General features: G+C 33.1%; 2 protein-coding genes across 3 annotated transcripts; one reads left to right on the top strand and one right to left on the bottom strand.

Moving 5' to 3' along the window:
* The first annotated feature begins 5,568 nt into the window (after positions 1-5,568).
* LOC104120668 (pentatricopeptide repeat-containing protein At2g02980, chloroplastic-like) lies at positions 5,569-9,628 on the top strand. 2 transcript variants are annotated; one of them, XM_009632479.4, is made up of 2 exons: positions 5,569-7,780; positions 8,122-9,628. In XM_009632479.4, exon 1 carries the CDS (start codon positions 5,670-5,672, stop codon positions 7,410-7,412), a length of 1,743 nt encoding a protein of 580 aa, XP_009630774.1. In that variant the 5' UTR covers positions 5,569-5,669; the 3' UTR covers positions 7,413-7,780; positions 8,122-9,628. The 2 variants fall into 2 exon arrangements, with proteins under 2 accessions (XP_009630774.1, XP_018621884.1); XM_018766368.3 differs by having other exon boundaries at positions 5,569-8,041.
* LOC104120669 (flavin-containing monooxygenase FMO GS-OX-like 9) lies at positions 8,611-11,960 on the bottom strand. The gene is made up of 7 exons (XM_070197574.1): positions 11,296-11,960; positions 10,804-10,874; positions 10,342-10,500; positions 10,186-10,268; positions 9,512-9,647; positions 9,221-9,394; positions 8,611-9,125 (listed from the first exon to the last, which is right to left on the bottom strand). The coding sequence occupies exons 1-7, from the start codon at positions 11,846-11,848 to the stop codon at positions 8,934-8,936; spliced, it is 1,368 nt and encodes a 455-aa protein (XP_070053675.1). The 5' UTR covers positions 11,849-11,960; the 3' UTR covers positions 8,611-8,933.
* Between the last annotated feature and the right edge of the window lie 615 nt (positions 11,961-12,575).

Raw genomic sequence — 12,575 nt, 5'->3', positions numbered from 1 at the left:
TGAAAGCCAAAAAGATTTTTTTTATATAATTTTTTCTTTTCCTTAAATTAATTCTTATATATGTATATCTCTTATCACATATTTTATTCAAGAGGATGAAACAGTTCACGTGTGGAGGGGGTAAATTCTTATTCATTTTTAGTATATGGTACATATGTATCTAATTAATGGATACATATGTCTATATAAAGTTTTATTTTCTTTATATCTTTATATATAATTATTTTTCTCTCCTTTATCCTATTTGTAGGTTTTAAATTAATAAAATAAATTCTTTATTATATGTTCAATAATTAATTCTTTTCATCTTCACCATATAAATTTCATGTCTATGATTTTGATTTTGTGAAAGCAGGAGCAAGCGTCTTTATCTCAGGAAATCATTGGAATTGAGAATAATTATGATCGTAAAACTGGAAGAATCAATAAACTTGGCTAGAACTTGCTCTAAATTTTTTTAAAGGCGAAATAATGGGTGACACTGAGTTTTAAAAAAATAAAATTAGGTCTTCTTTGATTCACCATATATATATATATATATATATATATATATATATATATATATATATATTCCAAAAAAAGGAAGAAGAAAAAAAAAGATTAAAAAAATTATGTGAATATAAGGTGTTTGAAATTATAAAAAAAATAAATCAAAAAAGTGTTATCAAAGGGAGAAAATATCGAGCATTGAGAAATGTTTGCTCCAAGCTGGGGAAAAAATAGTCACTCTAAAAATATCCTTATCCTACCAGCCTGAAGCTTGGCATTACAAGCCAAGAAAAGTCCTAGAAAGATTCTAGAAATCAGTGTTAAATCCATATTAGTAGAGAAAAATATGAGGAGCAAGCCTATGGACAAGAGTATGATACTAATTGAATAAGTGATCATAAATCTATCAATTCTGAAAGATTCAAGGGAAGAAGATTGCAAGTTCTTGTTGATCAAAGCAGAATTCAAAAATAAGGTAAAAGATTTGGTGAATTTAAAAAGGGTAATTGCATTGACCATACTGGAGAATTTTTATTTTGTATAAATTTTTTATCCTACAATTGTCATGGATTTTGGAAGATATATTTTAAAGTACTCTTTTTCCTCGTTGACGAGCAAAAGTCCAAATATGGGGGCATTTGATGGATATAAATTATTCATGTAATTTCATATGTAAAAAATAAATTTTTAAAATAAAATATGAATAATGATATCCTATCGTCGCATATTTTCTAACAAATCTTGTAGGAAGAAGAAATTATGAAAAAGAATGAAAGAGGCTAAAAGATAAGAGAATGAAACAAAGCCACAGCTACACACCTTATCTTCATATTCGCAAATGTGGAATATACATATGGGCTTATGGAAAGAGATAATTAGAGATAAAAAGGAGCATAGTTGCATATGTGGAATCTATATACGCAAGGTCACATTCGCATACATGGAACCTACATTTGCAAGTCTAACCTATGAAGTCAAGAATGAAAGCAAAAGAGTTATAGATGCATATGTGGAATCTATATACGCAAAGGTCACATTTGCATACATGGAACCTACATTTGTAAGTCTAACTCATGAAGTCAAGAATGGAAGCAAAAGAGTCATAGATGCATGTATGGAATCTATATTTGCAAAGGTCACATTCGCATACATGGAACCTATATTTGTAAGACTAACTCATGAAGTCAAGAGTAAAGCACAAGTGCCATAGTTGCATATATAGAATCTAGGTACACAAAGGTCACTTCGCATACATGGATTTCACATTCGCAAAAGTGGAACATGACAAAAGCTACTCATCTTTTCCTATAAATAGCAAGCTCTCTTTGTATTGGATATCTAATCTTTTGTAAGACAAGAACTAGTCTTGGTCTTCTTTCTTTGTGGTAAAAATATTTTCTTAGTATTTTAAATATTTCTAGTCTTCTATATTTTTTTTTGCTTTTCTTACTCCATAGTGGAGTAATCTCTTTTCGTTGGGATAGTTGATGAAATTTCATATATTTTATAATACTATCTCAGTTTTTATATATTTTTCGCTTGAAACTTTTTATTTATATTTCATACTGTGCTAGAATGATGGTTTTTGATTACTCTATTATCACGCCTATATATTTTATCTCTAAGTTATTCTTATATTAATTTTGTAATTCTCACAGAGCAAAATTAATATATAATAACTGATAAATAAAATAGTAGAGTGAGAGTAAATTTTTAGTAAACTATTATTTCAAGTCAACAATCTTGCTTGCCTCAATTTAACTTCTCACGGAGGAATTGTTGTAGGCAAGATTATTGATCCATAGTAAAAATATTCTCATGAAATTTTTACTTTCTTTTAGCACAATTCAAGCAAGAAAAATATCTCGGTTTAAACGTCACTAGTCTTAAGTTGATTAATTAACATAATTCTCACGGAGTGTTATTAGTTGGTTATTTCTTAGTGAGCAAAATATAATTGTATTAGAAATAAGTAATTATTCTTTAAAGAAATAAATGTAGAAATTGAGATTTTATTATAGTAATATTATCAAGTGAATTCAATGATTCCCAACTCTTTTTTAAAATTATAAATCTTTCAAAAGTTATTTGTTTTGTTTAAGTAATTAATAAGTTTTAAACCTCACTCACTTTTCATCAATTTGATTCTCTCAAATAGTAGTTAAAATATTTTAAGTCTGTAACATAAATTATCAAGTCTCTGTGGGACGATATCTTAAACTATACTAGAATTTGACAGTACGAGCAGTAAATTCCAATACACATTGGCCTCATCAATTTCAACATTAAATTCACATATTTGAAGTTGATTCTAAAGCGGTTGACTTAAGAAAATCTGTAATTTCGACTATTCTTTAAAGATGGGTCCTAAAAATGGCTATATGTGCACTTGGCGACATGGTGGACGGGGAAAGCCTAATAAAAGGGTTTGCATTAGGCGTGGGCGTTCGAGCAGTTCAGATTGAATATGAGAATTTTGATTTAGATTTTCAGTTTTCGGGTTGAAGAAATGACAATTCAAATCCAATCCAAATAAGTTCGGATTGGATCGGATTTTTTAAGTTCGGTTTAGGATTAATCGGTTTGGATATTATGAATTTTCGGTTTTGAATGTATAAGTTGAGATGTTTCTACTTTTCACAAAAATGAATATCCAAACAAGTACTCATATTAAATTGCTTGAAAGTTCCTCATTCTTGCCGCAATCATTCAAATAAAGTATTCAAGTAATGAAGTTATTATCAAAAAATACAACAGAGACATTAATACGGCTGATAAGAAGTAGCAATAGTAAAATCATGTTCAAATAGAAAGTATTCTCACAGTAACTTAACAATTAATATTGAATATATGAGATAATATCTAATTGGTAGGGTATTGAACTTATTATTATTGGAATATGGATAATAGACTAAATATAAAGTATAAAAAATTTAAATTTTCGGATATCCAAAAATACTAAGTACCAAATCCGAAATCCAAAAAATTTATAAATTAAATCCAAAATCCAATCCGTAATTCGAAAATCCAAAAAATTCGGATTTTGGTTTGGATCTCGGATTTGCCCATACTATATCCACCCCTAATTTGCATTGAAGTGGGCGAGGCATGCTTAGAGTAGCAAGAAAGAATAGGAGAAAATGACCCTCTATAGCCCCTCAAAATTTTAATAGCCCATATTTTTTTCTCATTGACCCGAAATGTCCCTTCGGCCCAAACATATTATATCTAATAGCCCGAAATATCTATTTTGTATATATGTTTTGTATAGTGACAGTCTATTTAATATATTTTTTTATATAGTGATAATTATTGTATATAAATTGCACAGTGACAATCTATTTTGTATATAAATTGTATAGTGACAGTCTATTTTGTATATATTATGTATAGTGACAGTCTATTTAGTATATTCTTTTGTATAATGACAGCCTATTTTGTATATATTTTGTATAGTGACAGTCTATTTAGTATATTTTTTGTATAATGACAGTCTATTTTATATATATTTTGTATAGTAACAGTCTATTAAGCATATATTTCAACGTTATGCATAGTAATCTAAAAAAGAACAATCATAAAACTTTGACAATTCAAAAAGATAATTCTAATTAGAACAAATTAATTCAAATTTATCTTTAAGGAGAACTCTAGCTATATAGCAATTACTTTACCTCTAACATAGTCACGAAATGGCAACTCGAGCATCCCTTCGCACCAATGTCATGGGACTAAAAGAAAGAGGGCGAACTCAAGACAAAATTTTCTCAAACTTGTTAACTAATTTAGAGATGGCAGCGGCGCGATTGCAATACATGTTCAGTCTTAACCCGAAAAGACTTCAATACACCCCGCCCCGCCATGTATAGCGATTTTTTTTTCCTGTGTAACCATATCTTGACTAAAAATAAAATCTATTAAGTGCATGTAATATCAATCTTACTACAGGAACTATCAAATTGAGAAAGCAAAGATTGATATTTATGATGGGTTATGATAATTGTTTGGATGGTGGAGCTGGATGTAGCAAAGAGGCCGAATGAAAAAGATAAGGTGGGTTAACGAATGCTTATTGTAGCTAATGCAATAAGTTTTTGGTTATAACTTGCAATCAAATATAATGGGCTAGTGGTTGTCTTAAGTTAGCGCTGAATGTCCAATTATGTCATAACCTCAAAGAACAATAGGTCATGGGTTGTGGGTAAGGGCGTCAAATGTTCGATTCGATATGTTCCAAAAAATTATTATTATATCAATTTTTTGGTGTACTTATATAATTAAAATTAAACTTTCACCTCATCTATCTCGATATTGTTTTCCGGTAGACGTCAAACTAATACTAATAGTATCTGGATCTCAATTGTTACCTAAAAGAAATAACAAACACGACTGCTTAATTATGTTTGATTTTTGCCATTTTCTTGATATAATACGTCTACATTTAATGTGAAAGATCTTCGGAGAATTTTTTGCCTTTCCTCTTTCTTGCAAAGAATGGTTGTTTATCCTGAAGTTCGATTATGCGGGTTCATTTTGCTACACCTATACTAAAACATATATGCCATAAAATGACAAGTGAACGGGAGAGGATTTCAGTCCCTTAATTTGCGGAGTCTTATGCCATTTTTACTTGGAGTTAATCTTAATATGTTTTAGTATAAATCATAGTATCTAATTTTCGATAAAAATTTACAGCAGCATTATATATCCATTTTCTTCATGTAGAAAATTACAAGGAGTATTCCAAAAGTATTTGGCAGCTTATTTTGAAGAAAAAAAAATTGAAAACAAATCAGTTTCTAGAAAAAACGATTAATTTTTTTTTTCAAGTTCCTAAAAACTAATTTAGAACATTTTTTTGGTAAAAACTTTCCCACCACTTTCACAACTCTAACTTTTTTTCAAATAAAATGTATATTCAAATACAACTTCTAACTTCCAAACATTATTAACCAAATTTATATTCAAACGCTAGGTAAGTATTTTATAATTTCAAAAATATTTGTGACAATTGAAGCTTTATTTAATTACATTTTCAAGGAAATAAAGCCATACAACATTTTTTGTTGTCAATAGACTAATAATCTTTGCTAAAAGTATTGGGCATGAAACGCCGATGGTTTTAGTTTATTAAACCATGAAAGCATCGCTGAAAATCTTTACACCATTTTCATCCACCTATGGCGTCCGCGCTTATACAATATCGGCTTCGGTCAATTTCCCAAATGCGTAAAGTGCTCCAAGAAATGCCGGCCCAGAGCCACATGGATCAAATGATAGCCTGCTATAAACCCATCGACCAATTCTCGCTCATGAACCTAATTGATTCTTCTTTCTCTTCAAATGGGTTTGCTCCCACTGCTCTTCTATTCCACGAGTTCTCTCGTTTCATTGATTGTAATTTTTGTAATACACTTATCAGACGCTATACAGATTCTAAAAATCACTCGCGTTCAGTTTTTATTTACACCCAAATGCGTAAACTTAATATCCTTCCTGATTCCTCAACATTCCCCAGCGTTCTCAAATCAGTTGCTCAGTTATGTTATGGTGAAGTTGGAAAGTCCATCCACTGTAATGCAATTCAATTGGGTCTTAATACTGATATTTATACAAACACTGCTCTTGTTTATATGTATGGTATTTGTCAACAACCCCATGATGCTCACCAACTTTTTGATGAAATTCCTGAGCGAAATGTAGTTACATGGAATGCATTGATCACGAGTTATACGCATAATAGGAAATTTAGAGAAGCAATTGATGTGTTCAGGGAAATGTTAGCTTTTGGGGCTAAACCAGGTGAGGTCACTATGGTTGGAGTTTTATCAGCTTGTTCTCATTTGGGAGCTCTGAGTCAAGGGAAGTGGATTCATGATTATATTGTGAGGAATCGGTTGAGAGTGAATGTATTCGTTGGTACTGCGCTAATTGATATGTATGCTAAATGTGGAGATATTGATGAGGCGAAAAAAATCTTTGAAACTATGGGTTTTAAAAATATTTATACATGGAATGTTTTGATTTCGGCATATGCCATGAATGGACAAGGTGAAGCTGCATTGCAGGCTTTCGATATGATGGTTGTAGAAGACTTTAAGCCTGATGATGTAACTTTCTTGGGTGTTTTGTGCGCCTGCTGTCACCAAGGTTTTGTTGAGGAAGGTAGAAGGCGGTTCTCAAGCATGATAAATCAGTTTGGCTTACAGCCGAAGATTGTGCATTATGGGTGTATGATTGATCTACTTGGACGTGGTGGATTCTTGGATGAAGCTTTAGAAGTGATTCATTCTATGAGAATAAATCCAGATGCAGTAATATGGAGGGCGCTACTTGGTGCCTGTAGATTTCATGGAAGAGAAGAACTTGGTGAATTTGCTTTCCGTAAGCTTCTGGAACTGGAACCAACGAATGGGGAAAACTACGTGTTAATTTCAAATGTTTACATTCGAAAAAAGCAATGGGCTGAAGTTGGAGATGTTAGGGAACTGATGGACAGCGGCGGAATTAAAAAGATTCCTGGATGCAGTTCAATTGAAATTGAAAATGTAGTGTATGAGTTTAAGGCCTCTGATCCTCTTAAAACAGGGCATGAGGAAATCCATAAGATGTTGAAAGACATGAAAACTAAGTTGAAATTAGCTGGTTATGTGGCTGAAACAGAGATGGCTCTGTATGATATTGATGAAGAGGAAAAGGAGCATAATCTGATATACCACAGTGAAAAGCTTGCTCTTGCATATGGGCTGCTAAATTCATTTGAACCTACATTAAGGATAATGAAGAATTTGAGGATTTGTCAGGACTGCCACCAATTCTTTAAGCTTGCTTCAGCAATTTATAAAAGGATAATTGTTGTTAGAGATATAAAGCGCTTCCATCATTTCATTGGAGGTCTTTGCTCGTGCAAAGATTATTGGTGATTAGCTTGTGTATCGGTGTTGTTATGTCTTCTGACAAGTTAGGAGGGGCAATTACTGCTTCAGAGAGTGGCAATTTTCACTCAGGATCTATATTTCAAATATCAATTTAATGGTCCGCTTTTCAGCAAAGGTAGTGTACTGGAGGTCTCAGAATCTGCCACAGGACTTGGGTAGTTATTTCTTCTTTTAATGGAAAGATAAGTGGGATATTTTACGTTGTTTCTGATATATCAAACAGCCTAGCGGATGATACAACTTTGTTTGGGACCGAGGCGTTGTTGTTGTTTTTGTTGTTGTTGTACATTAGACAGCCTAGCATTGCTGTGTAAAAGCCGGATATGATTAAGGTGTTTGATACCACTCCTCAGGTGAACTTCTATGCTACTTGGGTAGTCATTCTGCCAATATCATCACGGTTTCTTGAGTTGAGTTTGCTACTAGTAACCTTTCTTTGTGAAAGTTCTACTCCTTGATATCTGAGAAATATTGGACTAGTCTCAACGGATCTTTTCTAATTTTAGCTCTACGACTCTGTCGAAAGACTAAAGATTTCGGGCAATTGAACTGCAATATGTCTGCTTTGAAGGCTCTCAGGTTTTCTGAGCTTAGTGTTTTATCCATGATCGTAGGTAGTAACGGCATATAATTCAGTTCGACTAATGTTGAAGTTTGTTTTACAGTCCTTTGAGCACATTAGCTGTTTTTTCAGGTGAGACTTATCTTGGCATGACCCATAATGCTATGGGAAGTTCATCTTCTAGACGACAATGATGGTGACACAGAGTATCTAAATCTCTGCGGGAAAATGCATACACCAAAGGTACATTGCTTTCTACCCTAATTTTTATTTTCACATAGTTATTGCTTCTTTTTGTAGGATCTTCAGCTACAACTCATATTTGATTATTTGAGGCAGAATATGTTATTGCCATAACAAATGTATTGCTTCTTGACCTTTTCTTGGGCTAGCTTTCGCCGCCAGGATTTGTTAACCCATAATTCTGGTTGTGCCTTTTATCCCTGAAATAATTGGCATTCATGTTAAAAGTCCTTCACTTGAGAAGGAGCTATTTAAATGCAGGAACCTCCAATAGTTCCATGAAATCGTTACATTGTGCCTCATTTTCATTTAATTAGGTGGCAACGTATTGAGGAATGAAAACTACAATTGATGCTAATCAGAACATGAATGCGAGTCTTATAAATGGAGTTCACTTCATATATCCTACAATTGTAGCCTTGAAGCTAAAATTCTTTAATAGAAAGAAAACAAAATTTCTTCATGAATATCCTCATCTTTCTTACAAAGTCGAGCATTCTACCAGATATCTTTTCTACCCTTTTTTTTCATAGGTATGGATGAAGTCGAGTGTAATATATAGTAAAAAAAAAAAATCCACTATGGTAGAAGCTAGTAAATACGGAGTACTAAATAGTAGAACAAATCTACTTCAGAAAATAAATGAATTATAATTGGCCGCACTCCATCTTATACATCTGTATCTATAGATGCTTTCAGATTCAAAAAGCCTCGGGACCAAGGTGAGTGAAGTGTGAGCTTTGATAAGCTTCTTGTAGCATCTCACTGTCATCGTATGAATCCCGATATGTATCCAAGTTTATATCTGCATTTCTTAGTGCTGATAGGCAGAGTTCTTTCCTCCATTCTTCTAAGTGTGGGAATCCTATGTAGTCTGCATACTTGTCACAATACTGATTCAAACACAACCACAACATATTAGTGCGGTGCAAAGGCTCTGAAATCTGAAATATCCTTTTTGTTATAGAATTGGGATTATGTGGTGTACCTCAAAGTTAGCAATATCATGGGTATTATGCTTCGGAATGCCAGCAACTTCTCTTGAACGATAAAATTCCTTAATGGACTGCATCATTTCATCCCATGATGGCAGTGTTCTTTTCCCAGACAGCAGTTTAGCTATCCATTTTGCTTGTGACTCAAAGAAAGGAAACCCTATGAGCTACATCATAAATAAGAGAGGATTTATTATAATTGATATATCCTCCAAAAACAAAAACTTGATTGATTAATGCTTGGTTATAGAAATACTTAGGAGTTAACAGTTGAAGTGATTTACCTTTCGGGGTACGCCAATGAAGGAGAGAGAGGGAGCAAGAGAAGGGGGGAAGGTATGCTCGTAAAGGGGCCCCACTCTGTCATCATCAACTACGACAATTCCTTTGGTGTCAAGAAATGGAAAGGAGTAGGAGTACCTACGGAAACATACCAACTTGGATCTGTCATTATCAATATTCTTTTCACTTTTTAGACAAGACCACGTCCAAGCACTACCTAATTCAATTTTATTATTTTAGTCGGACTCGTGAGTTAAAAATAAAAAGAACATCTCGGTGCACTAAGCTTCCGCCGCTATGCGCGGGGTCTGGGGAAGGGCCGGATCATAAGGGTCTATTGTACGCAGTCTTACCCTGCATTTCTGCAAGAGGTTGTTTCCACGACTTTAACCCGTGACCTCCTGGTCACATGACAGCAACTTTACCAGTTACGCTAAGGCTTCCCTTCGGACTCGAGAGTTAAAGTATCTTAATTTTAATGATATATGTATTCTTGTAAATAAGAATATTTTAAAATGTATGAAAAATTATGATCAAAGAAAGCAATGACTCCTCAACTAACAATTGCCATACAAAATGAAGCAGAAGAAATATTAGAATATCTAGTGTGATTGCTTGGGTTTTTCTCTTCAACCTTCCTTTTTTAGTTTCTAATGTATGGGAATAAAACACTTACCCTGTACAGTATATGATAGTGTCTGCAACAACTGAAGTGCCATCTTCGAACAAAACCCTCCCGTCTTCATGTAATGAATCTATCTGCATTTTCATTTTAGATCAGTATTTATTTGAATAATCAGTATCTTCATTGTCGGATTCCAATACAACAAACCTGAGGACGAAGATGTAAATTATTGTGCTTGGATATAACTTTAGACAATCCTTCAGAAACGTCAAGAGATTTGGCGCTGAGATGGATCTCCTTTGCCACATCTACAAGCTCCATTCCTATATCTTGACCACTTAGTGAGTTTCCAATCACCACAACCACCTGAAGTTAAAAATAGTTAGCAAGTTTTACGGACAAGATTCAGAAGTTTGTTTCAAACCAAAGTTAACACTTCTTTAATCAGAGTAAACTTAGATGATGCTCCACATGTGGCAATTCTGAACATTTTTATTTTATTTTATTCGAATACATGCACTGGAATTCGAATTATGACAACCTGAGATGTTAATTAATGATTTTTTCTGGCTAGTATTGCAACAAAATTATTATTTAAAATAGAAAAAGGAAAAAGTGAATCCTGTTGATGACTATTCATCTCTATGATTGTATAGATTTTTGCATTACCTCATCCTGAAAGGGGTTTGGAACCCTGTAAATGTGGCTATGCATCTGCTTTCTTCTCCATTCATCCATTCCTTGTAAAAGGAAACAGATAAAAAGCTTTTAATGTCATTCTTATACTATTGAATAAGAACATAAATAAATTACAAAACACAAATACTCCGTATGTGTTTATGCAAGTATATAATACATGCTGTAATTTTGATAAAAAGGTCTTACGGTTTTCTTGTTAACTGTACCTTGACATGACCTGACTATGAAGAAGTTGCTTTGATTGATAAAAGTTAGTCATAACTCTGGGATTTTGTTGCCACTTTTCATGGTATGAAATATATATATATATATATATACACGATCGATGCACAAAACTTAAACTCGAGTGAGAAAGATATGGAGAGTTTGACAAACCTTTAATGTTATATATATATATATATATACACGATCGATGCACAAAACTTAAACTCGAGTGAGAAAGATATGGAGAGTTTGACAAACCTTTAATGTTTGGCAACCTTGGTTGAGAGTAATGACCAGTTGCAACAACCACAGCATCAAAGACTTCCTCCACCCCCATCTCAGACTCCTTCTCTTTGCTCTTCACAATCCATCTCAAATCCTTACCAAACTCAGGATAATTCAGCATACCCACATACTCAACCTTAGTATTGAACCTTATCATCTCCCTTAATCCAAAGTATTCACAAAAATCTTTTAAATACAAGAGAAGTTCCCTATGGCCAGGAAATCTCCTTGAATCCCTCCCTTTCTTCACCGCAAATGGAAAATCAGTAAATCCCATGATCTCTCTTGGTGAAGTGAGCCTTAGTGATGCATAAATACTGCTATGTACACTTTGGACATTAGTCTTTCCTAAAGGATCTTCATGTTCAACTTTAGGTTCATATAGCCATTGCCCTCCTACATCATGGTTTTGTTCTAAGACCACCACATTGTGCCCTTCCTTCCTTAGCTCCCTAGCAGCCACCAATCCCGACGGTCCGGCACCGATCACGCACACATTCTTGGACAAATTTCTATCAGAAACCATGGTTGATATTTAGAACTCTTGGAAGAAATGCAGTAATTTCTTGTGTTTTATGTTTTTGTTTGAGATTAAAAATGAAGTGAAGAGTTTATATATAGGCGAAGTAGCTAGGAATTAAAAGAAAATGAGGCTGATAATTAGCTATTATAATATCTGATAAGTTTGCTAGGAAGGATACACACGTGACTAAATACTCCCTCGGTCTTATATTATCAGTTGTGTTTTTCTTTTACACGTACCTTAAGAAAATATTAAATAGGATAGGTTTTGACTGTTTTACCCTTATTTATGTTTTAACTTTTAAGATATAATCTCTCTTCATTTCATATTTAGTCATAATTGAGGTGTTTGTAGTCTTCAAGGATAATTATTAGTAAGGGTAAAAAAGAAAACAAATAATTAATTTTGTCTTGAACTTATAAAATGACAAATACTTTGACAACTATTTTTAGTAGCCACGACTGATAATATGAGACGGCGTGAGTAATAATTTGGTTGGCGTATGTCTCGAAGGATTCCCATTTTGGAAGGATCGCTTTTGTATGTCTCGATCGGAAAGTTTACTCCGTTTGTTTGATTTATTGAGTTGCCATTAATTTTGAGTCATTAATTCTACTTTTTGATTGTTTTCACGTATATTAAAGAATTTAACTTTTAGCATTAATTAACAATAAAATTGAACCTATTAACCTTAATTTATTCATTGGAACTATAATAAATACTCCTAGGT

Source organism: Nicotiana tomentosiformis, chromosome 3 (assembly GCF_000390325.3).
Source record: "Nicotiana tomentosiformis chromosome 3, ASM39032v3, whole genome shotgun sequence".
Taxonomy (NCBI): Eukaryota; Viridiplantae; Streptophyta; class Magnoliopsida; order Solanales; family Solanaceae; genus Nicotiana; species Nicotiana tomentosiformis.
This window is presented reverse-complemented; position numbering and strand designations above follow the sequence as displayed.

Coding starts and splice junctions, on each gene's coding strand:
- LOC104120668 (XM_009632479.4), top strand. CDS start 5,670: ATGGCGTCCGCGCTTATACAATATCGGCTTCGGTCAATTTCCCAAATG.
- LOC104120669 (XM_070197574.1), bottom strand. CDS start 11,848: ATGGTTTCTGATAGAAATTTGTCCAAGAATGTGTGCGTGATCGGTGCC. Junction 10,875..11,295: donor AAGGTTGCCAAACATTAAAG/GTTTGTCAAACT, acceptor TCCTTTTACAAG/GAATGGATGAATGGAGAAGA. Junction 9,395..9,511: donor TCATTGGCGTACCCCGAAAG/GTAAATCACTTC, acceptor TTTATGATGTAG/CTCATAGGGTTTCCTTTCTT.